The 27,728-nt window shown below is 38.1% G+C and overlaps 1 protein-coding gene across 1 annotated transcript; it reads right to left on the bottom strand.

Moving 5' to 3' along the window:
• Nucleotides 1-384: 384 nt before the first annotated feature.
• Nucleotides 385-27,670, bottom strand: LOC139940040 (protein Wnt-6-like). Its single transcript, XM_071936237.1, has 4 exons — nucleotides 26,284-27,670; nucleotides 18,999-19,228; nucleotides 9,907-10,187; nucleotides 385-5,701 (listed from the first exon to the last, which is right to left on the bottom strand). Exons 1-4 carry the CDS (start codon nucleotides 26,361-26,363, stop codon nucleotides 5,225-5,227), a joined length of 1,068 nt encoding a protein of 355 aa, XP_071792338.1. The 5' UTR covers nucleotides 26,364-27,670; the 3' UTR covers nucleotides 385-5,224.
• Between the last annotated feature and the right edge of the window lie 58 nt (nucleotides 27,671-27,728).

The raw sequence follows: 27,728 nt of genomic DNA, 5'->3' as shown, positions 1-27,728 counted from the left end.
GTTAGAATCCTGGTCATGACACCTGCGCCACTGAGCAAGGCACTCAAAGTGCATTCTGCTCTACCGGCCAGGCTCCTAGTTGATGAGGACACCCACGCCTACAACCATATTTATACGGACTGTAAAGGTTTAACCCTGTTCCAGCCCAGTCTGCGTTATCCAGATCCATAAAATTGGACCCAGGAACTACTGAGCAATAAACTGTGACGTCAGGCACACGTCACTCGCTGTCAAATCTTGTTGAACGTTTATGAAAAACACTTTCCATGCCATAAAAATAAGCTTCAAAAGTTGCCTTTTGGTAAACAGTATTATAAAAATTGGCACAGATCACAGGTTCACACACCCATATGGAAATGAGTTCATTCACACGCAAACGATACATCTGATATAAAAACAAAACCTTAACCTTTATTTATTTTCAAAATGGTATTCACAAATCAAGAAAGACAAAACATTCTACAGTTTAACTTTAATATTTATAAACAATAACAGAAAACAGAAACACGACACACTTAATGTGGGGCTTTTGTACACTGTAATTGTATCGAATAATAATAATCATAAACTCCCCAATAAGAAATTGTCACTTTCTTATTAATGAGAAGAATGATCTTAATAGATGTTAAATTTGCATCGGGGATAAAGAATATTAATTTTTGGTTTTTACCCATATACACCGATGTGTATAGCACTGTATACTCAGTACTTTCCCGAGTCCTGTGAAAAAAATCACAGGCATTTTACTCGGGTGGGATTCGAACCCACGACCTTTGCAGAATGACCTTTGCAGAATGACCTTTGCAGAATGATCTTTGACCACGTAATGACAAGCTGAGTTCATCTCCAGACTGCAAAATGCTACAGAGCTTAGAGAGTATGGTCTTTCCATTCGCATGTATCTAGTAAAGGCTACTTTACAATATAAAGGCAATGCAGATCCGGTCACATTTCAAGACACTGGACACTTTTGGTAATTGTCAAAGACTAGCCTTCACAGCTGGTGTATCTCAACATTTCATAAAATAACTACCCTGTGAAAATTTGAACTCAATCGGTCGTCGAAGTTGCGAGATATTAATGAAAGAAAAAACACCCTTGTCGCACCATGGCCACACGAAGTTGTATGCTTTCAGATACTTGATTTCGAGACCTTAAATTCTAAATCCGAGGTCTCGAAACCAAATTCGTGGAAAATTACTTCTTTCTCGAAAACTACGTCACTTCAGAGGGAGCTTTTTCTCACAATGTGTTATACTATCAACCTCTCCCCATTACTCGTAATCAAGAAAGGTTTAATGATTAATGATAATAATTATTTTGAAAAATTACCTAGAGTGTGTCCACTGCCTTTAACAAGATAGGGTATTAATTAAATACATTTATCGCTCTTACCAGGATGGTGTAATGGTCAAATTTCTTATTATGCAATGATGATGAAACTGCTTGTTTGCTATTTTGTTTTAGAGTGCCTAGACTATTTTGTCACACCAGCCTCGGTTACGATAATAGGGAGTTGAAAAGCAAGATAGCTGTTAAATGATGACAATGGTTTGAGAACCGTTCTGGGTTTTAGGCGGGTGCTTAATCCCGCTACTCTGTGGTACAATAGACAGTGTGGATCCCAGACGTCTTGATGAAGTTTGTTTTATTATTCATTGGTATTTCCGTGTCAGTATATAGAAATTGTTGTCATCTGAAATGAATTACATGCGTTGTAATTTGTCTACATGATTACCAGGGGGTGATGTTTGATTCCCTGTTTCCTTTGGTGATTCTTATCATGACAATGTAATTTCCCCATGAGAATACAAACCACATGGACAGTGGGAATTTTCGTAAAATACTTTAACGTCACCGGCTATAGAACAAACTGCATTGGGGAGACAGAGTATGTGGGGCATTTCATGGCAAACTCTTACCTAAACTGTTCTAACTCACTTAGAAAAGGTAGCATTGATATAAATATACAACTCATTGTATGGTGATATTGACAACTCATCTTAAAGGCAATGGACACTATTGGTAATTATACTGACAATAACTATTCACTTAAAACCTCACTTGGTAACGAGGAATGGAGAGCTGTTGATAGTATAAAACACTGTGAGAAATGGTTTCCTCTGAAATAACAGTTTTCGAGAAAGAAGTAATTTTCCACGAATTTGATTTCGAGACCTCAGATTTAGAATTTGGGGACTCGAAATCAAACATCTGAAAGCACACATTTTTGTGTGACAAGGCTGTTTCTTCTTTTGTTATTATCTCGCAACTTCGACGATCGATTGAGCTCAAATTTTCAAAGACCTGTTTGTTATTTTATGTATATGTTGAGATACACCAAGTGAGAAGACTGGTTTTTGTCAATTACCAATAGTGTCCAGTGTCTTTAACTGTTTTAACTCACTTAGTCAAGGTAGCATTGATGTAAATATACAAAGACATTGACAACTCATCTTAAGATGAATTGTACTGGTTTACTGTGAAATCGACTTCAGCTAGTCTACTTTTGCCTTTATTCGTGTCCTTGCTCGAAGCCAGTTTCAACACAGTCATTTTAAAATAAGTCACTGGTAAAATAAAAGACACTAACTACAGGTTTGGTAAATATTGAAGAAAAAACACACCGATTATGAAGTACACACCAGCACATTATTCAAGAGAAATTTCCCCATCCGAAATACTACCCAAATCATTTTAGAAACCCGCAAAATCACCAGGGCCCAATTTCACAAAGCCTGTAAGCACAAACATTTGCTTAGCATGCAATTTCTTCCTAAATTAAAACAGGACTATCAACCAAAAAAATCCATCTGTTGAATACTGCTTGTTACTGGTATTCAGCTTGTTTGCTTATCCTGAAAATCCTGAAGAAGTTTGGTTGGTAATCCCGATTTTATCAAGGAAGAAATTTCATGCTAAGCATTTTTTTGTGCTTTCAGCCTTTATCAAATTGGGCTCAGTTACTTATTAAATTGCTGCAATTGAGAGAAGCCATGAATGAACATGCAAATAACCCCAAACGAAACATCATCTGTTTGCTGTAGTTTTCTCTTAAAAAGTGACCGCAGATTTTGATGAAATTTTCACGGGTTTGTTTTGTTGTCTGGTGTTTAATGAAAAACTAGACATTCCAAATGTTTTTAATCTTCCAAAACCCCATGATACTTCACTTAAAGTTGTGAAAACTCCCTAAATCGTATGGGTTTTTTAAGTAAAAATTGAAAGCATTTAAGTATAAACGTCAGAACAATTAAACTATGGACATTACAAAATTATATTCAATGATATAAAAATATGTTTACATCTTAAAACGTTAGTGCTTAAAGGTGGACGCATACAGATTTATTTCTAATCGTTTTATAAACATCATATTTACAGCCTTCAAACATAAACACAAATCATTAATCATAGGTTTTCGTTTCTTTTTGTAACGTAATGTCAAATCGGATATATTTAGCTCAATTCATTTGCTAAAAAACCTAAATAAGAACACACAAGAACAGCATCAACAACAATTTTCGCTTTTCTTCAAATGTTCGTAAATTTTGTACAAGTCTAAGTACGAAACGATAATAATAATTTTGAAAAAAGGAACCAGACTATGTTGTTCTTCCAGCCTCGGTTTGGTAACACTGATATCAATGAGAGAAATTCAAGATGGCTGCACCATGATAAAGGTCAACAGAATGGGTTGCCAACACTCAAGAGACCTTGATCATGGAGAAGCCATCTTGACTTTCTCCCATTGACATCAATGTTACCAAACCGAGGCTGGAAGAACAAAATAGTAGGGTTCCTATTTGCAAAATGATTATAAGCATTCACTATTTGTATTCGATACGAGGAACATGACCAAGATGGAGGCAGCATGATAAAGGTCTATTGACACCTTTTCCTTCTTCCCACATCTTGTACCGATCCAGTTGAGGACGGTTCTTTCTATGGGGGACAAACACAGGAATCAACGGGGGCCAATTGCCATTTGAAAAACCCTTTCCAGTAACATAGTACGGACAGCAGTTGTAGCCTTTAGTCAAGGCGCACGCGGCACTGATGTCAAGCACGACCTCCCCATATCACGCACGAAAAAAGACCAGCAGCACCCTAAAAACCGTTGCAGTGGAATCGAGCTTCAATGAACAAATCAGTGTAAAAGGAAGAAACTATCCGGGTACAACCATGTGTAAATCTGGTGGGTCTTTTTTTGTGGGGAGTGTTGGCTCTGAAAAGTGCCGGTGTGGTGTCGACGTTCCGAACAGTATACTCTGTTCGTCTTCAGTTCCAGAACTCCCACAACAGATATGTACCATTGTTGTACCAGCAAGTTTACCAATTATTAATAGGTTCTTCCTATTTACCCACAACATGCAAAGTTTCAAACAAGACTTAAATAGAGTAAAGTTCTTAAAATTGTATGCATGCAAAGTTCGTGCATCTACTCTCTTATTGTGTAAGAGTGAAAATTTCACCCTCTTGCCCGAGTGGTGTCAGTTTCGCTCCTTTGAGGGTGAAAGTCAATCTGTGTCACTCTTTTTGAGTGAAAATTGGAACCCCAAATTGAGTACCTGTCTTTCACTCTAAAAAAAGTTGTCCACCATATTGCTCTTTGCAAGAGTGGTGTGGCGGACAAAGCGAGTGGTTTTTCACTCCTTTACATTAAGAGAGCACTACACCCATCATATCGACACTTGCGTCTCTTTCACAACCGAAAACCATCATCACAATGTTTCCAAACCGTTTAAAGATATCTTTGTGGAAACTTCCAGCCTCTAAGCGACATTCGGCACTTTATAGTTTGTCTTGACTGACCATCATCGTTCCACAAGAGGCAGTTTACATGAAAAATCCAAGGAGAGACTCTATTCACATTTTGAATGTTTACATATTATTCTTGGGGATCGTAAAAGGTGTTTAAACAGTTTCTCATGTGCTTCATAAGTGGTCGTGTATTCACTGCATCCGGTTGCCCCAAGTTGCCTGTAAAAAAAACTAGACTCTATGGATGGTGACGTCATTCCACCTTCCTTATAATCAGTTTATAGAAACGGTCCGCCTTTATAAAACTTTATCAACAATTGTGATGTTCCGACTGTGCACCATGGGCAGAATTTGATGGGATTTTTTTTTTTTTTTTTTTTGGGGGGGGGGCTTTAAAAGTCGTAGGACACAACAACGAGAAATTGTTTTTGTTGTACTTGTAGCAACATTATTCTAAGGTATCTCAAAATCTGTCGTAGCCATTGCATCTGTTTATGGTTGCAACCACAGTGCAGTTATCACAATTAACTTCACAGCACCAATGAAATCGGCACCGGCAGTTCACTTGAAAAATCACCGTCTCCTCCACGTAGCCCCTACCACAACACAAAATATCACATCCTCCAACATCCATGGAGGTGCTGTTGCACCGACGCCCCTCCGTGCCGAGTGAACCCGTCCTCGGGTTGGGCTCGCAGAAGTCTGGCGAGTCCATGGAATATACCAAGTCCAATTCCGAAGGGGGTTTCACTGTAGAGTCTTCCGGGATGAGGGTGCCGCCATCGTTACCGCCGGTAACCTTTGCCGAGCCTTTATATTGCTCCATCAGGCGGGAACCAATCTCACGAAATGACGGCATTTTTTCCCAGCATGTTTCCAGCGTACACGAACCCGACAATCCATGGCACTTGCACTCTCGCCGCATAAATCGTTTAATGGACTGAAACAAAAGATACCACACGAAATTAGATTGAAATCAAACCACAACCGAATCAAAATTTCTGTTCAATATAATGATATATTCTTGATACATTTTATCTCGAATTCAAAGCAAAGCCAAATTGATGAGGGGCTTTGCTTTTTTTTTTTTTTTCCTTTTTTTTTTTTTTTTTTTGGGGGGGGGGGGGGCTTTCAATCATGTTTATGTCCAGCCTATGGTATTTTAACATCACTCTTTAAAACAGTTGAGTTGAGTAAACCACTTTCACTTGTCCAAAGCGAAGACAGCTTTATTGGGCCTTTGCGTGATAGCCTTCGATGACTCAAATACAAGTAAACACTTTCGCTATGGTGGTTAAAGGTATGCATAGATTCCCTTCTTTATCTCTCTTTAAAATGACATTTTTGGTTACAGAAGCCCTATCAATTTCAAACTAGGAAAAGTACTTTTCGAAAGTTCATTTTGTCCTAACAGTGTTTCAAGCTAATTGCTTCTTGCGAAATGACATCGCTTTACTGCAGTGCGCAATAAGGATGGACCCCAGCTTTTTGCCAAATCACTTTACAACTTTGCAGTAAGACATTTCTATAAGATATGTTTAATTTACATGATGTATAATTTCTCTATAAATTCCTTTGAGGCAAAACCATAGGGTCTACACTTCGTGTTTAAAGATATTATTTTGTGTGCTTTCCACCATCTCTTGTCTAGCTCCCCGTACGCACTAATGAGGATTTGTTGTTAAATCCACAAGTTCAGACTATTATATAATTTGAATGGAGTTAGTTGAAACCAAGATGGCTACAACATAATAAAGGATTGATTCATATAAAATGCAAATTCAAACTTCCTGTGTCCCTCACTATTCCACCAATAGTTGATATGAGAAAATAGCAACAGCTAAAAAAAAAAAACTAGAACAAAAATTCACAAATTTTATTTTAACTCGCAGAACAATTTCAGCACACTAATCACTTTGCATGCCAGATAAGTTGTATATGTTGTTAAAGTATTCGTAACTATTTTTTATACCCAAGCAAAACAACAAAATACACCGCTCTTTAGTCGTAATTTTTTTTTTTTTTTGTGATGGGGATTTCTGTTATTGTATTTATTGATAACTGTTAACACTGAATTAATTTATGAATTTGTCACCAATCGACTAATTGATTTAGCTGATCCATATCTTCGAAAATCCACCGATGTTTCGCCGGGAAGCCAACTTTCAAATGTTAGTCTTGGCAAATTGTTTACCTCCCCTTTAACGCCATGTCCCAAGGCTATATTGTTTTTGAAGTTTTCAGAAATTCTTGGATAATTATTTAGAATTGAAGACAAATTCCCCCCGGAGATTGAGGTCGAAGCGAAGTAGGCGCCAGACATATCAAGCAAAAGCCAAAACAAATCATAAATATCTAAATGACCTGTCGCTGCTTCATTTTCAGCCGGTCGTAATTCTTTCCTCAATCAGGCAGATTTGGACCCCGTCCATATTTTTTTTCTTTTGTGGGAGTAACCACATTCGTGGCTCAAAGACCATCGCATACAACGTGTTGTTTAACGTCTTGTTCGAAGACTACAATAAAACACATTCTTTAAAGGCCCTGCAAACCGATTTCAAGAAACGCAAGGATTAATCCTATTTCGAGTAAGGACGAGTAACCCGTCCTAACTTAGGATGGGTTCAATGAGTCCTAATGTCTTCGGATATGGAACTGAACCCGTCCCAAGTCCTAAGATTAATCCTAAAGTTAGGAAGAGTTTGGTGAAATCGACGGCTGCTCACGTTTGTGCAGAATGAAAAACATTACAGAAGTAGAAATTCACAATTAACTTAAATTCGTTTTGAATTCTACCTCAGTCAGAATCCTGCACGGGACCATACTCGTTCAAATAGCAACAACCGACTCGAACTCAAGTCTAGTCAAGAAGTACACACGCCCCCTGTGGGCCTTGGATTAATTTCCTTGAGGTAAACATGTTTCAAACTGCCTAACAGTCTCGCGTGAATTTGATTGATTTAATGTGCGGAGGTTTGAGCTCGTATTATTGTAGCAATAAATAATTAGATTTGTTTTCAGGAATGGGTTGAACTGTTAAACATTCTGGAGAAACACAAATCGCTCACGGAGCCCAGTCAAATGAAGTCAATCAATACATCAAAGGTGTAGCAAATAGTGCAAACAACCAAATCAAGAATTTATTCAAATAGTCTGCGCAAGTCTCGCACATAATCACGTGGTGTGCTCGAACAGATTTATCTTAAAGACACTGGACACCTTTGATAATATTGTCAAAGACCAGTTTCTCACTTGGTGTATCTCAACATATGCTCAAAATAACAAACCTGTAAAAATTTGAACTCAATTTTTGGTCGTCGAAGTTGCGAGATAATGGAAGAAAAAACACCCTTGTCACACGAAGTGCTTTCAGATGCATCATTTTGAGACTTCAGCTGAGGTCTCTAAATCAATTAAAATATTTTACTGAGAAATTACTTCTTTCTCAAATACACGTTACCTACTTCGTTTCCCACAATGTTTTATACTATCAACAGCTCTCCTTTGCTTGTTACCAAGTATAAGTGATTATACTTGTCCAGCGCCTTTTTGAAAGGGAAGTGATTTCGTTGTGTTTGATTTATTTCATCTTTGCTTCTAATTAGTCTTGTGGACTTTCCTGCATGTATGTTCAAAGTTAAAAGTAAACAAAAATCCATATGAATATCTACATTTTTATGTGCCAATATATAGCATAGGAAGACGCCTTATAGCAAAACGATGTTATTCAAGTCCATTACGTAGGCCTACATAAATACTATAGAAGTGACATAGAACCAAACATGGCTGTCAATTTTGTTAAGTTATTGTTGCATCTCCGGGTGTACAAGGTCTCTTCAACAAGTAAGAAAGGCAGTGGGCAGGGAATTGTCAATCTCTCAGCACGTGTTTCGATACACTGATCATCCCGTCTTACAATGCAACATAAAGTGGGATTGAAACTTCAAGGGTGGAATTAAATCGTGTTGTATAAAAGGCGGCCACAGATACAGTCTTTAAGACATCTGTTTGCTGTTTACAACAATAGGATTCGTGTTGTTTACAACATTAAAAAATCGTGTTGTTAAAACCAGAATATAGAGTGTCAAACGAACACTTCTTCTGTCTCCTTTTGTAGTGTCGTATAAATTGCTTCGCAACCAATCGTTTATTTTGGGATACGGCAAATCTCAACAACTCTTCAAAAAGACCCGCCAAAAAAGGAGCATCCGTTGCTTTTATGGTGGCTCATCTTCAACAACAGCGACCGGTAGAGATTAGCATGCCTAACTACTTGATTTATCAGATTAGAAATGTGAAGAGATTTGAGCTGTTAGGTGATCTCTCAAAATAACATTTTCCAAGACAAGGGCTGAAAAGCCGCGACAAAACATTCACATGTTGATCAAATCTCAGGCATTTTAGGAAACAAGCTGCTTAAGTGAACACAAAGGGTGTCTTATAAAGGTAGAGTTTTAATCTTGTAATGAATAAAACGTTGCAGTACTTAGCGTGTAAGTGGCTAGTATTTACAGGTGTTTTACGTTCAAACTTATTTCTTGCTTTGACTTCAGTTACCAAGACAAATATTGGGCAACAATTAATTTCAATGGGATTAGTTGGTTTTGAGATGCTGTTCATCCATGGGATTAGAACCCGATGTTTTTCCCAAACTGTCGGGTATGTTATCAAAGTCCTTCTTGGATTTTTGTTTTGGGTATAGATAGTTTCATCTTTAAAAGTTTTGGGATTGTGAAGAGAAAAAAACAACAACAACAAACATCCAACCCCCCCAAAACAACCACCGACCATCAACCAACCCACCAACCAACCAACTCACCAACCAACCAACCCACCGACCAACCAATAATATAAAAAACAACGCTTTACTCCCCACATAACTCGTTTTGTCAAAAAAAATCAACGGAAAATCTAATTCGTTCAAAATAACGTTAGATTTGTGTTTTCTACAATTATTAATAAAATACTTCACTTCTATAGTGAGTAGGCACCATACTAAATCTTAAAATGTTTTGCCTATTTTGCGCATCTATGCAACATCGATATAAAAATGTGGTTCTTGGGAAAAACCTGAGGGGATGCTGAATTAGGGACATAGTCATAATCTACACGTATTCTTAATGACACGATCTACTCGTTACTCACCAGTCGACCAGCCTCATTATTATGCAACGTAATGAGCGTCTTGACGTCACTTCTTCTCCGTATCTGCGTGTCCATGAACTCTTTAGACTTGGTGTAGCCAAACTCAATGTTATCACCACAACCACCCCACTCCCAAGACCCATCAGGCCCGGGGCTGTCGCTGGATTTAGTGCTCTCTGCACATCCACATTGGAGTAGATCACCCAGGCTACATGCCTGGGTCACGGTGAACGCGACGCCCGACGTCGTGATAGCGTTGGCAAGCGCCGTCTCTGGCGTGTCTACAGTCCAGCATGAAATAAAAACATATGAATACAGTTATTTTAAATACATTGCACCCTGTGGTTCTTACCACCTGAATGGTAGAAAGAGATATCAAACATCAAGAATGTGTTTATACATTGTAAAATCGTTCATATTTGTCGGTACATTCCAGTAAAAGTGATTAATTAATGAGCTAACAACTCTTTGAGACAATTCATGAAATTACAAACTGCTGAAAAAAATACGAACATCAATATAATCACTGCTACAGCGCCCTCTGTCTCAACACTATCTCAGGTTATACCTCTTACTACCTATAGATACAGTGACTTTAGGTTCGAAAAAGAGAGACAAATACATACTGGGGTATTTCTTATAGATACATACAAGTTGTACAGTTTGAAATGAAATGTCCATAAATTATATTTGGCAGTCCTCATTTACCAAACATGGTACTTTTAGAAGAAGCGTCTTCTAGAAGAAGAAGCATCTTCTGGCTTATATAATGATGAGCATCATTATTGTTTCATTTCATGATGTCACTTAGGACCAAATGTGTACCTCCCCCCCCCCCCCCACTTCAAGCCGAATACCCCTTCCCACCACCACCACCTCGTTCCCATTCCATCCCCATCGCTCCACCCCGTCGAAATCTTCTTCACCTTATTGGACAATGTGAAACTAGGACATTATGACGTACATTCTAACAGGAAGCAATCTTTAAACACGTCAAATACCAGACACATTTAACAACCATAATGGTTTGACACTCATTTCTGACGCTGAAAAAAAAGGTTAAGTAGTGATAGCAGTTATGTTTAAAACAAACTGAAAAATGAAGGTTACGAGTTTACACCGAAGACGGGTAGTGACCCATGTCAGGACAAACATTGAGGGGGGGAGGAAGGCATATTTCCCCGAGCGACAAGGCTGTGTGTCACCCGGAAAACTAGGCGTCGAAAGACGAGGAACACCATCGCATTACCCGATATGAAATTGCTACGGTTCATAAGAGAATGTTCACTCCGGGAATTTTGTTCTTATTAAGCATGTCATTGCTGGGTTGGTGGTCCGTCTGTAAGGTATGATTTACGGCAGGGTTATTGGTGTCGCTCCGCTGCTGTCTAGCCGGTCATTGTCATTGGGGTTATTAGGGAAACAACTCAGTCGTGAAAGTGGTGTATGGACACTAAGGGAGGGGGTATCGGTAATGACGCACATGAATGCTTTAGTTTACCAACGACGCTTAAAAACACATGACGTCATGTCGTTCCTCCTACAGCGCCCTCTGCCAAAAAGTGAATCAAATTAGTTTTCAAGAAAATGCGCCAACGACTAAAACGATTTAATTTAAGTCGCAAAAGCTTGCAGTCATGTATGTGCAATTAATTTTACCAAGTGGTTTTGTGTGTGTCTGTGCTGCGTAAAAACGTTGGGGGAAACTCAGCGCCTTTCACCGAGCCTCCCTGCCGTTCTTCAGCCACAAACTGACGGCGCGTGCCACGTCAGATTCCCATCCTTCATCGTGATATTATACACACCATAAATTATACACACATATTACAGTCTAAGACATATCGCAACCCAATTCGTAAAATGTCCGAATTTATATTATGTGCATTATCAGTCGGTCGTGAAATAAATAAACAAATAACTGCTAGGGACGGACGCCAGCAGACCCGGACCCGGGGTTCGGATGCTCGACCGAGCTCTAGTCGATGACACACCGCCCAGGTTTCTAGGTCACGACTGGGTGAGAGCCGTGGTGTTATAATGCTAGTAGGAATCACCGCGGGAGGACTTGTAGTTGGATACTGTAGCATAAAATCGCCTGAGGATGTAGATTTAAGATGTGAACTTGGGATGACCTACATGTACTTTTTGTTTCCTTCTTGTAAAATCTAATGCTATCATAAGAAAGGTCGTTTGCTGTTGAAACTTAGTAAGAAACTGGGAAACTGGTTATATGCCTACTTGAATGCCCTTCCGTCGATTTCATCAAACTCTTCCTAACTTGGGATTAATCTTAGAACTTAGGACGAGTTAAATTTTGTATCCATAGACGTTTAGGACGCATTGAACCCATCCTAAGTTTAGGACGAGTTACTCGTCCCAACTCGAAATAGGAATCCTATAGCGTTCTGTGAAATCGGCTGCTGATTTCACAAAGAGTTAAGATTGATCTTAACATGTGAATCACTCTTAATTTCTGATTTCTAAGTGTGATGTCACAATGATGTCACAATGTAAACCACTTTGGTGATACTGACAGCCCATCTTCAGACAAACCTTAGTGCTTTGTAAAATCATGGAGGAAGAATGGTAAAATCGAGCCCTGGTAGTATTACTGCAGCTGTGCAAAGCCTTGTGAAATCCACACAAATAGTTTTCACGACGATTATACTTATCTCATAAATTTAACAATAAATTGTGACAGGCAGACAAATCGTAGGTCAAAGCATGAATGTCAATTGCTGCGTTTAATCACAATCTTACGCAATTACCACAGTGCACTCGTCTAGTTCCCCATCCAATCAAAAGCCATAACCAGTAAGAGGCCGGAAAGAAACCAGTCTGCAACCCTTTCGATTAAATTATACTTTAAAGGCAGTGGACACTATTGGTAATTACTCAAAATAATTGTTAGCATACAAACTTACTTGGTAACGAGTAATGGAAAGCTGTTGATAGTATAAAACATTGTGAGAAACAGCTCCCTCTGAAGTAACGTATAGTTTTTGAGAAAGAGGTATGTGTGGCACCATAATGTAGCCCGAGCCCTAATTGTAGCCCCAAACATGTACCTAAATGTAGCCCGGACCTAAATCGGTAATTTCTCACTCAAATGATAAAATACAGCTGAAGTCTTTTTTATGCATCTGAAAGCACATACTGTAATGCAACACAAGTGATTTTTTTTCTTGCATAAGTATTCTCATCCAAATTGAATGAGCCCAGTTGAGCCCAGATTTTCACAGGTTTATTATTTTATTCATATGTTGGGATACACCAAGTGAGCACACTGGTCTTTGACAATTACCAAGACGTGTCCAGTGCCCTTAAAGACACTGGGAATTATTGTAATTGTCAAAGACTAGTCTTCCCAGTTGGTGTATCTCAACATATGCATAACATTACAAACCTGTGAAAATTTGAGCTCAATCGGTCGTCGAAGTTGCGAGATATTAATGACAAAAAAAACACCCTTGTCGCACCATGGTCACACGAAGTTGTGTGCTTTCAGATGCTTGATTTCGAGACCTCAAATTCTGAATCTGAGGTCTCGAAATCAAATTCGTGGAAAATTACTTCTTTCTCGAAAACTACGTCACTTCAGAGGGAGCCGTTTCTCACAATGTTTTATACCATCAACCTCTCCCCATTACTCGAAATCAAGAAAGGTTTTATGCTAATAATTATTTTGAGTAATTACCAATAGTGTCCAGTGCCCTTAATGACTACAATGTCCACTTGTATACACAGGATACCACACATAATATGGCAGCAGTGTGAATGGTTTAGTTTGAAATTTTTGTTTTCAATAAATAAGGAGGTCCGTAGCGGGCCCCCCTCTCAAAAGTAAAAGTTGGCACACGGCAAATCGCAAACGGCAACCGATCTGTAATTGCCAACAGATGATCTGGCTTGCGAATACACAACAATATTCATTTCGGCGGGTCGTTATGGAGGTGGTGATATTCTTGGTATGCTAGCAAGGGTCACTCACCTCATTTGTCATATCATTGTTGGGAATAAATCACTAAAACTTGCCGTTTTGATTTGTTTTCTTCTTCATTTTTGGTGATAAGAAAAAGAAAAAATTCTGGAGCGTTTAAAGGCACTGTACACCTTTGGTAATTGTCAAAGACTAGTCTTCTCACTTGGTGTATTTTAACATAAAATAACAAACCTGTAAAAATTTGAACTCATCGTCGAAGTTGTGAGAGAATAATGGAAGAAAAAACACCATTATCGCACAAGTTGTGTGCTTTCAGATGCTTGAGTTCGAGACCTCAGCTGAGGGGAGAAATTACTTCTTCCTCAAAAACTACGTTTCCTCAGAGGGAGCTGTTTCTCGCAATGTTTTACACTATCAACAGCTCTCCATTGCTCGTTACCTAGTAAGTTGTTATACTAACAACTGCTTTGAGTAATTACCAATAGTGTCCAGTGCCTTTAAGATAATAATACATGTACACGGAGTTTCGATTAGGACAGCTTCAAATACTGTTGTTGTTTGTTCAGTTGTTTTTGCTTTGTATACGGCCTTGCGTTTTCCATATTATTTACCTCAATAAATATTACCTGAATTCATTGAGTTGAATTGAGCAACGAATTTGTACGCACTAATAAAGTGTGAGCAGCGAATGGTAGTCTCTCATCATACGAAGACAAGATACCTAGCTGATAGGAAGAAACTATTCCCTTAAACCATAAACAAACCCAATAGCCATAACATCCACAATGCCATGCGACACTGGAAGGGAAATCCGGTCATCACGTGATCACGACCTTGACAGATGTAAGGTATCGAGGACAGCATATTCTCCCGAGTATTCTGAGGGGACTTTTAGGGTAGGCCCAACCCCTCCGGAGTGGGTAGAGGGCTAATAGGGCCACGCGAACTGCTCTGCCCCGTAGGTGCCCCAATATAACAAGCTTAAAGGTGTACACTATTGGTAATTACTCAAAATAATTATTATCATAAAACCTTACTTGGTGGCGAGTAATGAAGAGGTTGATGGTATAAAACATTGCGAGAAACGGCTCCCTCTGAAAAGACATAGTTTGCGAGAAAGAAGTAATTTTCCACGAATTTTGTTTCGAGACCTCAGATTTAGAATTTTAGGTCTCGAAACCAACCATCTAAACGCACACAACTCTGTGTGACAAGTGTGATTTTTCTTTCACTATTATCTCGCAACTTCGACGACCAATTGAGCTCAACTTTTCACAGGTTTGTCATTTTATGCATATGTTGAGATACACCAAGTGAGAAGACTGGTGTATGACATTTACCAATAGTGTCCAGTGTCTTTATGCTCTGACAACGAACGGGCGTGCCCTTTGCAACATGAACCTTATGGGTTCTGTGCCTTTGGGTTAATCAAGCGTAATCCTGTGTTACGACCCTGAGCTGCTAAAGCCTACGATGTCGCTAGCGCACTGGGTTTCCTTTGGCGAGAAAGTTGCGTAGATCCACTACTACTGTGTCGCTAGTAGGGTCTACACCTCATGCAACCATGCTTTGCTCTTTTGCTAAAGTTAAAGTACTTCGAGTTACTCTAAGAACTATGAAGAATGCATTTGAGATTTGTGTAAGGTTTCAACAGTGCTTTTTATTGTATAGAAAGGTTTTCAAAAAATGCGCTCTGGTGTCTGTAAGGTTTTTTGAAGCAACCTTTCACCAACTGAGCTAAACAACCCAACGTATCAATAAAAATGACAAATTTCAACATGTAAAAAAGATTGACATGGTTGGAATTATATACTCAAGACCTTGTGTATTCTTTGAACTCGTAAACCACATAAATTTACTTTGACAACACAATTACATCGAACTGGCTAGAATGTCAAGGTTTTACAGGGTTAAATTCCCAAAAGATTCCAAATTCCATCATTGTGTTGTAAAAAATCACACCTCAGCAGACTAGACAAATATTGTGATTTTTTTTTTTGAAAGAAGGTACTTTGTTACACATTGGACCTAAAAAACGGGTTTTATGATTTTGATCTTAGACCAGCAACGTCGGGTTGCGTCATTGGTAGATTGTCGATACACGGTAAATTTTGTATTCACTTCCTTTTCTTCGAAATCAATGTAATCAGATCTGGGCTGGTATGACACGGTCACAATCTGTCACAATCTGTTTGGTGTATACTGGGGATTATTGCTCATGATTGAAACTTTGTAGAAACTATTAACAAGTTTAGATGTTGGCAAACAAGATTTGTGTATCTGTCGATTCTGTAAATCTATCTGACGGACGCGTTTTCATTTTATAATCAATTAGGTTAAAACAAAATAAAATAAAATGCTTCACACAGCTTAACTAAAATTTAACTTTCCCTTGTCACGAAAGTACAGAAATCCTAAGAAAGCATCAGACAATTTGTTACGAAGATACTTTGATACGGTATTCGTAGAGAAAAAAAAGCTGCAATAGCAATATTGCTGCCGTCTTATAAAAGAATGCATGAATCACTACAATAGAGGACAAATATTATTTCCCTTGTGGTTTATATTGACATCCCTTACACAGTTTTACTGCACTGCCCGCACATGAGCTGAAGCTGAAAGCTAAATTTAATTTTGCCGTAAAGCTAAATTAAACAATATGGAAGTATACGGGTTCAATTTGCCTTAAAGGCAGTGGACACTATTGGTAATTACTCAAAATAATTATTAGCATAAAACCTTTCTTGGTGACGAGTAATGGGGAGAGGTTGATGGTATAAAACAATGTGAGAAACGGCTCCCTCTGAAGTGCCATAGTTTTCGAGAAAGAAGTAACTTTCCACGAATTTGATTTCGAGACCTCAAGTTTAGAACTTGAGGTCTCGAAATCAACCATCTTAACGCACACAACTTCGTGTGACAAGGGTGTTTTTTTCCTTTCATTTTTATCTCGCAACTTCGATGACCGATTGAGCTCAAATTTTCACAGGTTTGTTATTTTATGCATATGTTGAGAACCACCAACTGTGAAGGCTAGTCTTTGACAATTACCAATAGTGTCCACTGCCTTTAATCTGGTTTCTTTTCGTTCGCAGTTGTTTGAGTTTTGTTTACCGATGATGGTAACAGCTCCTTTAAGCCAGTCTAAAGGGTTATGGTTTGAGTACTCTCCCTCCCTCTCACTCTCTGTCTGCCTTGAACTTTTAAGGACCTCAAGGTCTCCGTGAAAATGACGAAAATTCCTGAGTAATTTTCCCGAAATTAGGAAACAGTGGGTCGTAGCGGCACGATGTGGTACTTTAAGCACGCTTTGCTCCCGGGCAAATTTGCAACTGTTACAGAGTTGAAGGACATTGTAGACAGAAAAATATGCAATACAAATAAAGGTTTGTTTGGTTATTTCGACAAGTGTCCGTTTGGTGTGGGTTTTGTTGTTGTTGTAATAACTTTGTTTAGATGTGTGGATTTTTTTCTTCTTTTTATTTCATCGTGGACAAGCAACATATCAATAGAAATTAGTTACTTTTTGAAACAACAAATCAAAGTGAAAATCTGTCAATGTAGTACAAAATACATGTACATCTTTAATAATAATAGGGAAGACTTCGTGTATTTATTTTTTCAGACCAAATCAATCAAATCATCTGAACATTTTCTGGTTTCTATAATTATGTGAAAAAGCGAACGTATACATAATTTCATGTTCAGTCGTCCGATCTATCCACTCATTAAAAAAAAATGACCAACAGCAATTTATAATAATATAAACGTTATTTATTTATTTATTGCTCAGCTAATTTTTCGTTTTCGTTCGTTTTTTTTTCCCTACTTTGTTTTCTTTTGTCATTTTCTCAGTAAGTATCTTTGCGCTGTCGACTTCGGAATTGTTAAGGCATATCATTGATACTATGGATGCAATATCGGCGTGTAACTTTAATAGTTTTTTTTCGACAGTTTTGCGTCTTTCTTTCTTTTGAAAACAGACGTTGATATTTATTTGAACAACACTGACACTGATATTGTGGAAATAAACATCAATTATTTCAAAAGGGTCAACCATACAATCTGTGTCGGCTCTGAAACCATTAGACGCTCTCGTCGCTTTGAATGTTGTGTGTGTTATATTTTTTATATTTTATAAAAAAATATATATTTATTTATTGACATCCAACAGCGGAAAGCCGCCACTTACAGGAATCGTTAAAAACTATGTATAAATATAAATATAAATAAGAATATAAATACAACAATATATAACACTAAAAATTACACTATTATTATGGTCTCCATCTATGGTTTAAGAATATTCAGGATATGAAGAACAAAATAATTTTATGGATTCGAAGACAGTCGACAAAAGAGAGCTATCTTGATGTTTGGTCAGATGTCAGATGTTTTTCGGTGTGTTTGTGTATCGGGGAAGAAGGAATTCCTTATGGTTTTTGTGCATTGTTTTCTATTAGGGCGTCTGTATTATGCTCATTTAAATGAAATACTTCAGGAAAAATAAACAAGTATTTATACATAAATTTAAGTAATAAACCACAAGGAAAAACTGACTGGGTAAATTTATTTAATTTGGGGTTGGACAAAGGACAAATTATTACAGAGGGAAATTGAACATACAAGACGCTTTCAGTTCGGATGGCTTCTGACTGGCACCCGAACAAAGATATTGACAAATAGGGAGACCGCAAACATAGGGCGCCGGCATATTAATCCAGAGGTCGGAGGTTCAAGTTCCACTTTGGTCAATTCAACCCAAATTTACATAAAAATGTAACTGACAAGAACGAACAAAAACATAAAAACACTCGCTCTTCCTCAGAGATCGCACCGTCTCTAAAGCTGGTTGACAAGCATTTTCTGCTACTGCTTCCAATCTATGGAACTCATTACCATCACATCTTCGCCGTGCAACTTCACTTCGACAATTCAAAAAAACTACTAAAGACTCACATAAATACTTTTTAAAATGATTACAATTTCACTCTACATTGGAACATCTTTGTAGCATCTTCTGTGGGCGCTTTGTAACCTTGGGGAAAAGGCGCCTCATAATAACAATTGCTGATGTGTAATGTAACAATTATAATGTGAGAACCAAATGGAGTGACATTATCGGATAATTTAGGATTAATATGCCTACCTTGTTTGAGAATCTTGACAAATGAGTTGCCGACCATGGTGCAGTTCCATCGATGGTATCTTAGCTGGAACTGGCACTCCTTCATCGCCAACTTGGTACCCTTCACAACCTCATCCACGATCTCAGGCTCCCTCCGACAGATGTCATGCTGTTTGTTGCCGCTACCCCGGAGCTTGCGCGATCGCCGGCAGATGCTGTTGGGGTCGAGGTTGAGGGGACTTCCCACAGCCCTAAATAAAGAATAAAATAAGACATTGACTGCGATAGCTGTTCTATAGATGAACAAAGTATGCTGGTCTTTGTCCTATGACAAAACTGAAAAACACATATTTTAGGATAGGTCATCTTTAAAGGAACACGTTGCCTTGGATCGGACGAGTTGGTCTATAAAAAAAAACGTTTGAAACCGTTTGTTATGAAATGTATATGGTTGGAAAGATGTTTTAAAAGTAGAACATAATGATCCACAAGTATCACTCAAAATTGCACGGTTTTTATTTTCCGTCGCGAATTAACACGGTCATATGGGAGTCAACTTTTTGACTTCCATAAATGGCCGACCGTGTTAGTCGACGAGGTAAAACGAAAACCACGCAATTTTGAGGCATATTTGTGTAGATTATTGTATTCTACTTTTACAACAGCCTTCTAACCATAATAACAAACGGTTGCAAACGCTTTTCAAAGACCAACTCGACCGATCCAAGGCAACCTGTTCCTTCAAGGATTGTCTCTGTCCTTAATCATTGTTAAGTTGAAGACACTGGACACGTTTGGTTATTGTCAAAGACCAGTCTTCTCACTCCGTGTATATCAACATATGCTTAAAATAACAAACCTGTGAAAATTTATGATCAATGGTCGAAGTTACGAGATAATAATGAAAGAAAAAAATCCTTGTCACACGAAGTTGTGAGCTTTCAGATGCTTGATTTCGAGACCTCAAATTCTAAATTATGAGGTCTCGAAATCAAATTTGCAGAAAAATTACTTCTTTCTCGCAAACAACGTTACTTCAGAGGGAGCCGTTTCTCACACTGTTGTATACTATCAACCTCTCCCCATTACTCGTCACCAAGTAAGGTTTTATGCTAATAATTGTTTTGAGTAATTACCAATAGTGTCCACTGCCTTTAAGTATCATTGCAAAAGGAGTATGACACACTGAATTCAACATTAATTGTGTGCATTGCATTGGAGATACAAGGTAATTGATGATTTTTTATTCTCATACACATAGCTCTGGAAAAGTCAGGTTGGTCACAAAGAACACCCAACAACTTGCCCATTTTAAACTAATACATTTCTGTCCTCTCGGTGTATCTTTTGTGCCAATCTCTCTCCTTTTTCTTAAAGACACTGGATACTATTGGCAATTGCTCAAAATAATTGTTAGCATCAACCTTACTTGTTAGCGATCAATGGAGAGATTTTGATAGTATAAAACATTGTGAGAAACGGCTCCCTCTGAAGTAACGTCGAGAAAGAAGTTGTTTCTCACTAAAAAATGTTTGAATTTGATTTCGAGACCTCAGAATTTGATTTTGAGGTATCGAATTCAAGCTGCTGAAACCACACGACTCGTGTGACAAGGGTGTTTTTTCTTCCAATATTATTAATATTTCGCAACTTTGAGGACCATTGAGTTTAAATTTTCACAGGTTTGTTATTTTGTGCATATGTTGAGATACACCTAGTGAGATGACTGTTCTATGACAGTTACCAAAGGTTTCCAGTGTCTTTAATCTGTTTCCCTTTCCTTTGAAAAGTACAACATCATTCACTTACTCTTGAATCCACTTCCTCAGCCAAACAAACATCGAAAGTGCTGAGGGGGAATTCAGTTTTGGATTTTTCTGAGTCATGTGCTCTTTTTATTTTCATTTCGTTTCCTTTTTTGGTCTTAATCTTACGAGCCCCATCTCGATAGACATGAAACGTCTCACCTCGTTGGTGAGCCGTTTACCACAAGGGTTTGTAAAATAAGCGGATTGCGTAACTCATCAAAAATGAAAAAAACACATGGTATTCCTATCAAGTATTAAAGTTGGACATTACCGCTGGCTCTGGAGGGGGTATGGTTTTCATGTAAAAGTCTTCATAAATCATCATCGGGGATGTAGTATCATAAAATATAAACCAATTTCGGCAGTGGATGTGAAAGAACGTCCTTCACAAAAGGCATGCCGTCTGGGTTTTACTTGTTGCCAAAATGTTGTCAGCCACAAAACAGTGGACACTATTGGTAATTACTCAATCTAATTATTAGCATAAAACCTTTACTTGGTAACGAGTAATAGTGAGAGGTTGATAGTATAAAACATTGTGAGAAACAGCTCCCTCTGAAGTAATGTAGTTTTCGAAAAAGAAGTAATTTTTCACGAATTTGATTTCGAGATCCCAAAATTAGATTTTGAAGAAATCAAGCATCTGAAAGCACACAACTTCCTGTGACAAGGGTGTTTTATATCGCAACTTCGACAACCAATTGAGTTCAAATGTTCACAGGTTTGTTATTTTATGCATATATTGAGATACACCAAGTAAGAAGATTGAAGTCTTTAACCTTGAATGGCCCCTCTTTCCGATGGGAGTTTATCAGTCTTAAGTCCTCATGTGAAGCATATTCAGTGCTGAATAACTATAGAGATCTAGTTATTCTCAGTTCACTGAGATCAAGAAATGCTTGGGTTACAGCGAGACCAAACAGCTCATCTCATATCGGCATGATTTGAACCATCTTCTTTCACTTTTCGGTAATCTCACCAATTATATCAAAATGATTTTTGAAGAATCCCTAACTTGTGAAGTACCAAAAGTGCTAAAGCGTAGCGTAGCCCGTGGCTAAAGAAAACTTCCCATCATAGCTATTACTCTAATACATGGATAAAGCCAAGTCAACTTGTAGATCAGACGAAACCCTGAAACCCCCCTTGACTATAAACCATTGTCTGATCAATACTTCCTGGAACTTCAACAATTCATATGGGCCTAAAAAAATAATTTGTCTTGAAAACACCCACAAGGTATGGAAATGACGAAGATATGGTCTGATATACCTGTCAAACGCATAAAGAGAATAGACAGGCCTGCATGCTTCGTTTTAGAAAGAGCAAGGACATAAAGGCATTTAATCCTTGGTCAAGGGCACCCTATCTTATGAGAAAATTAAATTTCTACTGGAGCATTTCAGGGGCACCAAGGCAACGACCAGTGGGCATGGAGGCAATCGCCTTCGTTGCATCCGTGAAGTATCAGGCCTGGGCAGGTGTGTTCACGTGTAGTTTTTTTTTTCCAATTCAAAAGAAAACAATTATTTACTTTTAAAAAGAACCCTAGACCTTGGTCAAAAGGGCCTATTGAATGCCCCCAGGACGCGTAAACCTAGAATGTAATTTTTTTTATTATTACAATAATTGCTATTTTAAAACTCAGATTTCGCGTAAGTTCCGCATAGCTTGTGGGTCATATATATACTAACCAATAAATTGGTAATGGGGAGAGGTTGATAGCATAAGACATATTGTGAGAAACGGCTCCCTCTGAAGTGACGTAGTTTTCGAGAAAGAAGTAATTTTTCCATGAATTTGATTTTGAGTCCTCAGAATTAGCCTTTGAGGTCTCGAAATCAAGCATCTGAAAGCACATAACTTCGTGTGACAAGGGTGTTTTTTCTTTCATGGTTATCTCGCAACTTCGAAGACCAATCAAGCTAAAATTTTCACAGGTTTGTTATTTTATGCATAAGTTGAAATACACCAAGTGAGAGGACTGGTCTTTGACAATTACCAAAAGTGTCCAGGGTATTAAAACCTAAATAAGTTTGGCACTTGTACATACATAATTAATTTGACATTGTTCATTTGCAAACTGTTGGTTTTACTACCACTCAAACAATTACAGATAATTGTTACAACCTGTTCGGAAATAACTTTACCAATAGTTTCAGCCGGCGTGTCATGCCGGTGTGACTTTTATGTTGGCCCGCTGTGTATTCGATTGACCAAAAGCAACTACATCCGCAATAAAACTAATCTAATATGATTACAATGTTTCTCCTTTTTGTATGTGCCTGATGTCATAAAGTTGTTATGGTAATTTATAAGTACATTGCCCACAGTCCCCGGTACACGATAAGGGATTTTAATGCGGTGTTTCAAGGTTGTGGGTGGGGTAGTTAATCTGCTACCAGTATGTGTGTGGCTTCATGGACATTTATACCATATCGCAAAAAAAGACAAATATGTACAAAAAGAAAGAAGCGAAATATTAGGCATCTTTCAAGTTTTACTGATGACACAAGTGACATGAACTTTTTGTATAATCAACTTCGTTATGTTGATTTTATTTCCATATGGTTACGAGGTTTGTTTGAAGGCCGACTATTACTCTAAGTTACATGTTTTTTTGCGGTATGGAATTTCAACAATGTGATAAAAAAAATTGAAATACGATTTGGGGGAAGGGATCACAATTGAGTTTGGAAAGAACGCACCAAACAAATATCAAAATGAATTCTTAAATTATTTTGGGGTAAACAAAATACAACTAGTCATCGTTTCCTTTTCAGTAGAAGCAGAATTTGATGTCGATGAAATGATTAATGCACTTTAAAGGCAGTGGACACTATTGGTAATAACTCATAATAATTATTAGCATACAACCTTATTTTGTAACGAGTAATGGGGAGAGGTTGATAGTATAAAACATTGTGAGAAACGGCTCCCTCTGAAGTAACGTAGCTGTCGAGAAAAAAAAGTAATTTTCCACTAATTTGATTTCGAGACCTCAGAATTAGATTTTGACGTCTCGAAATCAAGCATCTGAAAGCACACAAATTTGTGGTGTGACAGGGGTGTTTTTTCTATCATAGTTATCTAGAAACTTCGACAAACAATTGAGCTCAAATTTTCACAGGTTTGTTACTTTATACATATGTTGAGATACACCAAGTGAGAAGACTGGTCTTTGACAATTACCAATAGTGTCCAGTGTCTTTAAATTACAAAACAAAGTAACTTGTGTTTTGTCGGAAAACAAAATTCATAATAATCTCCGCTTTTTTTTAAAAGAAAAGTGAAACGGAAGTACTTAGAGTTCTTGCTAATTTATGTTGCGTTTAGTAAATCAACTTTTGAATATTGAGCTACCAACATTTCTACAACATGAAGTTTCTTTTTTGCGTTTTTTATAGTTTGGTTTCCTTCTTTTTCATAAATTATTGAAAAAGATCTTGAAGATCAAGACATTTATATCAAAATGTTAGCAAAATATTCTTGAACTTCTTTGCATTCTAAATTGTTTTTGTTTTTTTAAATTGTGCCAAATTTCTTTGAAGTATGTGACTTTTAACGGCAACTGAAAAGGAGGGGGCACCACAAATTTATACCAACTATAATTTCACTGACATTTTGAATATTTCCCATTCCACCAATCAGTGACAGACTTTTGGAATGTCATGCACCGCAATGTTTAACTTTTAGAGCAGACATCAGTTGGAATGTTTGAAAGTTATTTTTAATGAACTGGATGATACGTTTTATCCAGTGTGTGTGTGTGTTGAGTTCTGTGTATATGCCCTAATTGGTTGGAATTGTGCAACCTTAGAACTGCCTGCATTGACATTTTACTCGGTACCCTAAGATGGTATATATCCTTTACAGCCTTTCAGCTTTCCGGGTCTCTGGTTCGAATCCCTATTATTTCGTGGGTTAGGGTGTTCTTTCTACCTACACAACTGACATCACCGTCTGTATATTTACAGTCAGGGTTACTCACTTTTGCAAATCCCATATAGATAATTTTTATTAGATTGATAACCACAAATATTGAAATATTTAATAATAATAATGATATTCCTTCATCGAACACTGCCCAGAAGAATTCATTTATTCCTACCCCTAAACTCACCATACACACATCTGTGAAAAATATCAACAAATTGGGTGATCATGCTTTTGAGATACCATTTGCGCGGTCGTGTATAGTTTAAATCTATTTGACAATCGAAATAAAAATTGAGAGCTGAAGGACAGCTCTCCAAAGTTCAATCAGACGGAGATGTTGTCATGATTGTAAATTCGATTGTTCTGTTATCAAATTAAAAGTTATTTTGCGGTTGGGGGTGACCAACTAGAGTGACAAAGCAGCAATTGTAAGGCTCCATGATTTTATGTCCTGGTAACTATTACATAAATGCACGGGTACCAGCGTGGTTTCTTATTGGTTTCACTATAGAAACCACTCGTCGGTGAAACAAAACAAACAAACAAACAAACATGAGTGTACATCAGATGTCTAAGAGACAACTTTGTGAAAAGCCAAAACTTAACAGGATACCAGATGAAGATGGTGCATGTGAAAATGTAATTCGGTTGGTGAAGGCAGTGTCCACTTTTGGTAATTTATTACTCTACCTGTGTCCAAAATAACTTACTTTGTAAAGAGCAGTGTAGATCTGCTCATATCTTTGTTAGAAATGACCTTATTTGAAGTTATATAAGGAATAGATTCACGCACAAATTTGAATCCAAGATGGCGGGCATCTAACGCAGTTCTGTGTTACATTTTTTTCTTAGTGTGTTTTTTCTTGTTAACTTTGATGCCCAATTGAGTTCAAATGTTCACAGGTTTGTTATTGTGTGCATAGGTTAGGATCCACCAAGTATAAGGATACTGGTCTTTGACAATTACCAAAAGTGTACCCTGCCTTAAGAGGACTTGTGCTTTGTAAGTGAACAAAAGTTCAGATGTGCAAACCGACATCGTACACACTTAAAAGTCCATGATCCAAACAGCATATTGTGTGTATCATTGCGTCCCTTTGGGAAGTAACCTAATATACACGACACTTGTATAGTTTGTTAACACGGCCAGGTACATGGTTTACACACTTGACGAGTTTGGTAAATCCTGAGTAAAAAAACTACCACACAAAATTTTGCCGTTTATTAAAAATACAACCGTTTATCCCCCCTTCCGCAAAATATGCCCACGTTTCAAAGTTGAGGCGACCACTTTATAAGAGCACCCCCCCCCCCCTTACCCGAGCCACAGTTACTTGGTATAAACGTGTTATGTACAATCCAACCTTCGTTTAGTCACTGCTGGTTTTAAAAACATTAATTTCCTTCCCCTCCTTTCCACTTCGTTGGACCTACTCTCGGCGGGCCTTTAGAGAGAAAGTGTGGATAACTATATATAGGAAAAGGCGGGAAAGCTGGGACAACAAAATATAAAATTGTAGGAAGTTCCTTACGATAAGATGTTGTGTAAGTATACTCACCACCACAGTCCAATGATGTTCGTCGGTAAGATGAGAAAGAACAGAAGTCCAACGACAAAGTTACTCGAACTCCGTACCATTGTTATAGTACTTGCAAACTCTCCCCAGTCGCACAAAAACTCAATCAGCAAACACAGCAAGATGACTCAAATACTGGGAGGGGTTAAACTGGTAAGGGATGGGACACAGTTATCGATGTGGAGTGTTTTAAGCAGTTACTGGCATACGGATTTGATCACTTTGCTGGCTATGTGGGATCCACCGCGGCTATGCTATACACGGTGATTAATCTATCCACAGGAGTAAGCGGAGAACTTGGCAATCGGGCGGCGGGGCAATGAGGGAATTCCTCCCCGGCGCAGTCTGGATCAAGTGCTGACAAGTCTTCACGAACTTCGATGTAGGCCCCCACACGCTTCAATTTCTAGCCGCAGCTTCAAACACATTAAACTCAAGTATTTTCCCACACTGTCTTAATGTTATTTGCAACAACAAAAAAAGGGAAAAGTACAGCTGATACAAAAAATGCTATTAAAATGAGAACAAAAGATGCTGAGAAATATCCCGTAGTCAGCGTTGGTTCTCGTGACGTCGAAAGGGTGAAATCGTTGCGTTGTTTTCCGGTTGCTATTTTTCAATGTGTAGGCCAACGTACTAATTGACTTTTTCTAGCGGTTAGGCTTCTTCAGAAGTTACGTTTATTCTGCACATGGTTCCTAAACTACCTCGTGGTTTTATGTGAAAAGAGGGAGAGGAAAAAACTAGAAGATGTACACGTGTTACGTATAATCCACAAGGGTAGTACTTGAGGCTTTAATCTGAGGGGCTGGTATCTACCACGAGAAGTCATGAAGGTTTCGATCTCCGTTAATTCCTCCTTGAGTTGAGTATGATTTACGCGAAGGGGGCTGTCTGAACGTCTTGGCAACAAACCACACACAAACTATGTTGTCTCCTCATCATGTGCACTGCTGCTCACAAGTGGCTCACCGCTTTAAAATGAAGTATCCTTTTGGCATTGTCGTCGTCCAATTGCTGCGACTGCTCCGGTGTAAACATGCTCTTTTTCCCCCCTTCTTGGTTTTGGAAGTCCGTTTTTATTTCATAACGTGGACGTCAGGATCAAATCTTGGCATTATGTCAATCAGTGTGTGTCAATGACGAGGCGAGGTGGCCCGTTTTGACCTTAACCAAACTCCACTCTCCTACTTCTGAGTGAGACAGTCCCCTAATTTCACTCTCTCACTATTTCTCTCCAATTCTCCTAAGACTGATGGCCCGTCGTCTTAGCTGTTGAATTTCCGAAGTGATTCACAAAACAATTCTTTTGTGTGCGCTGGAGGAAGTCAACATTTCAATCAGAAAAACAAAATCAGTGTTTGCTACAACTGCATGTGAATGCATAAAGTAAGACAAGTACCAATTTAATAAACTATTGCTTGTTA

This window comes from Asterias amurensis, chromosome 7, assembly GCF_032118995.1.
Source record: "Asterias amurensis chromosome 7, ASM3211899v1".
Lineage (NCBI taxonomy): Eukaryota > Metazoa > Echinodermata > Asteroidea > Forcipulatida > Asteriidae > Asterias > Asterias amurensis.
This window is presented reverse-complemented; position numbering and strand designations above follow the sequence as displayed.

Excerpts from the sequence above, each read along its gene's own strand:
- LOC139940040 (XM_071936237.1), bottom strand. The coding sequence starts at position 26,363 with ATGGTACGGAGTTCGAGTAACTTTGTCGTTGGACTTCTGTTCTTTCTC. Across the intron at positions 10,188-18,998 it reads TGTCAAGATTCTCAAACAAG|ACACGCCAGAGACGGCGCTT; the intron begins GTAGGCATATTA and ends GCTGGACTGTAG. Across the intron at positions 5,702-9,906 it reads ATAATGAGGCTGGTCGACTG|TCCATTAAACGATTTATGCG; the intron begins GTGAGTAACGAG and ends CTTTTGTTTCAG.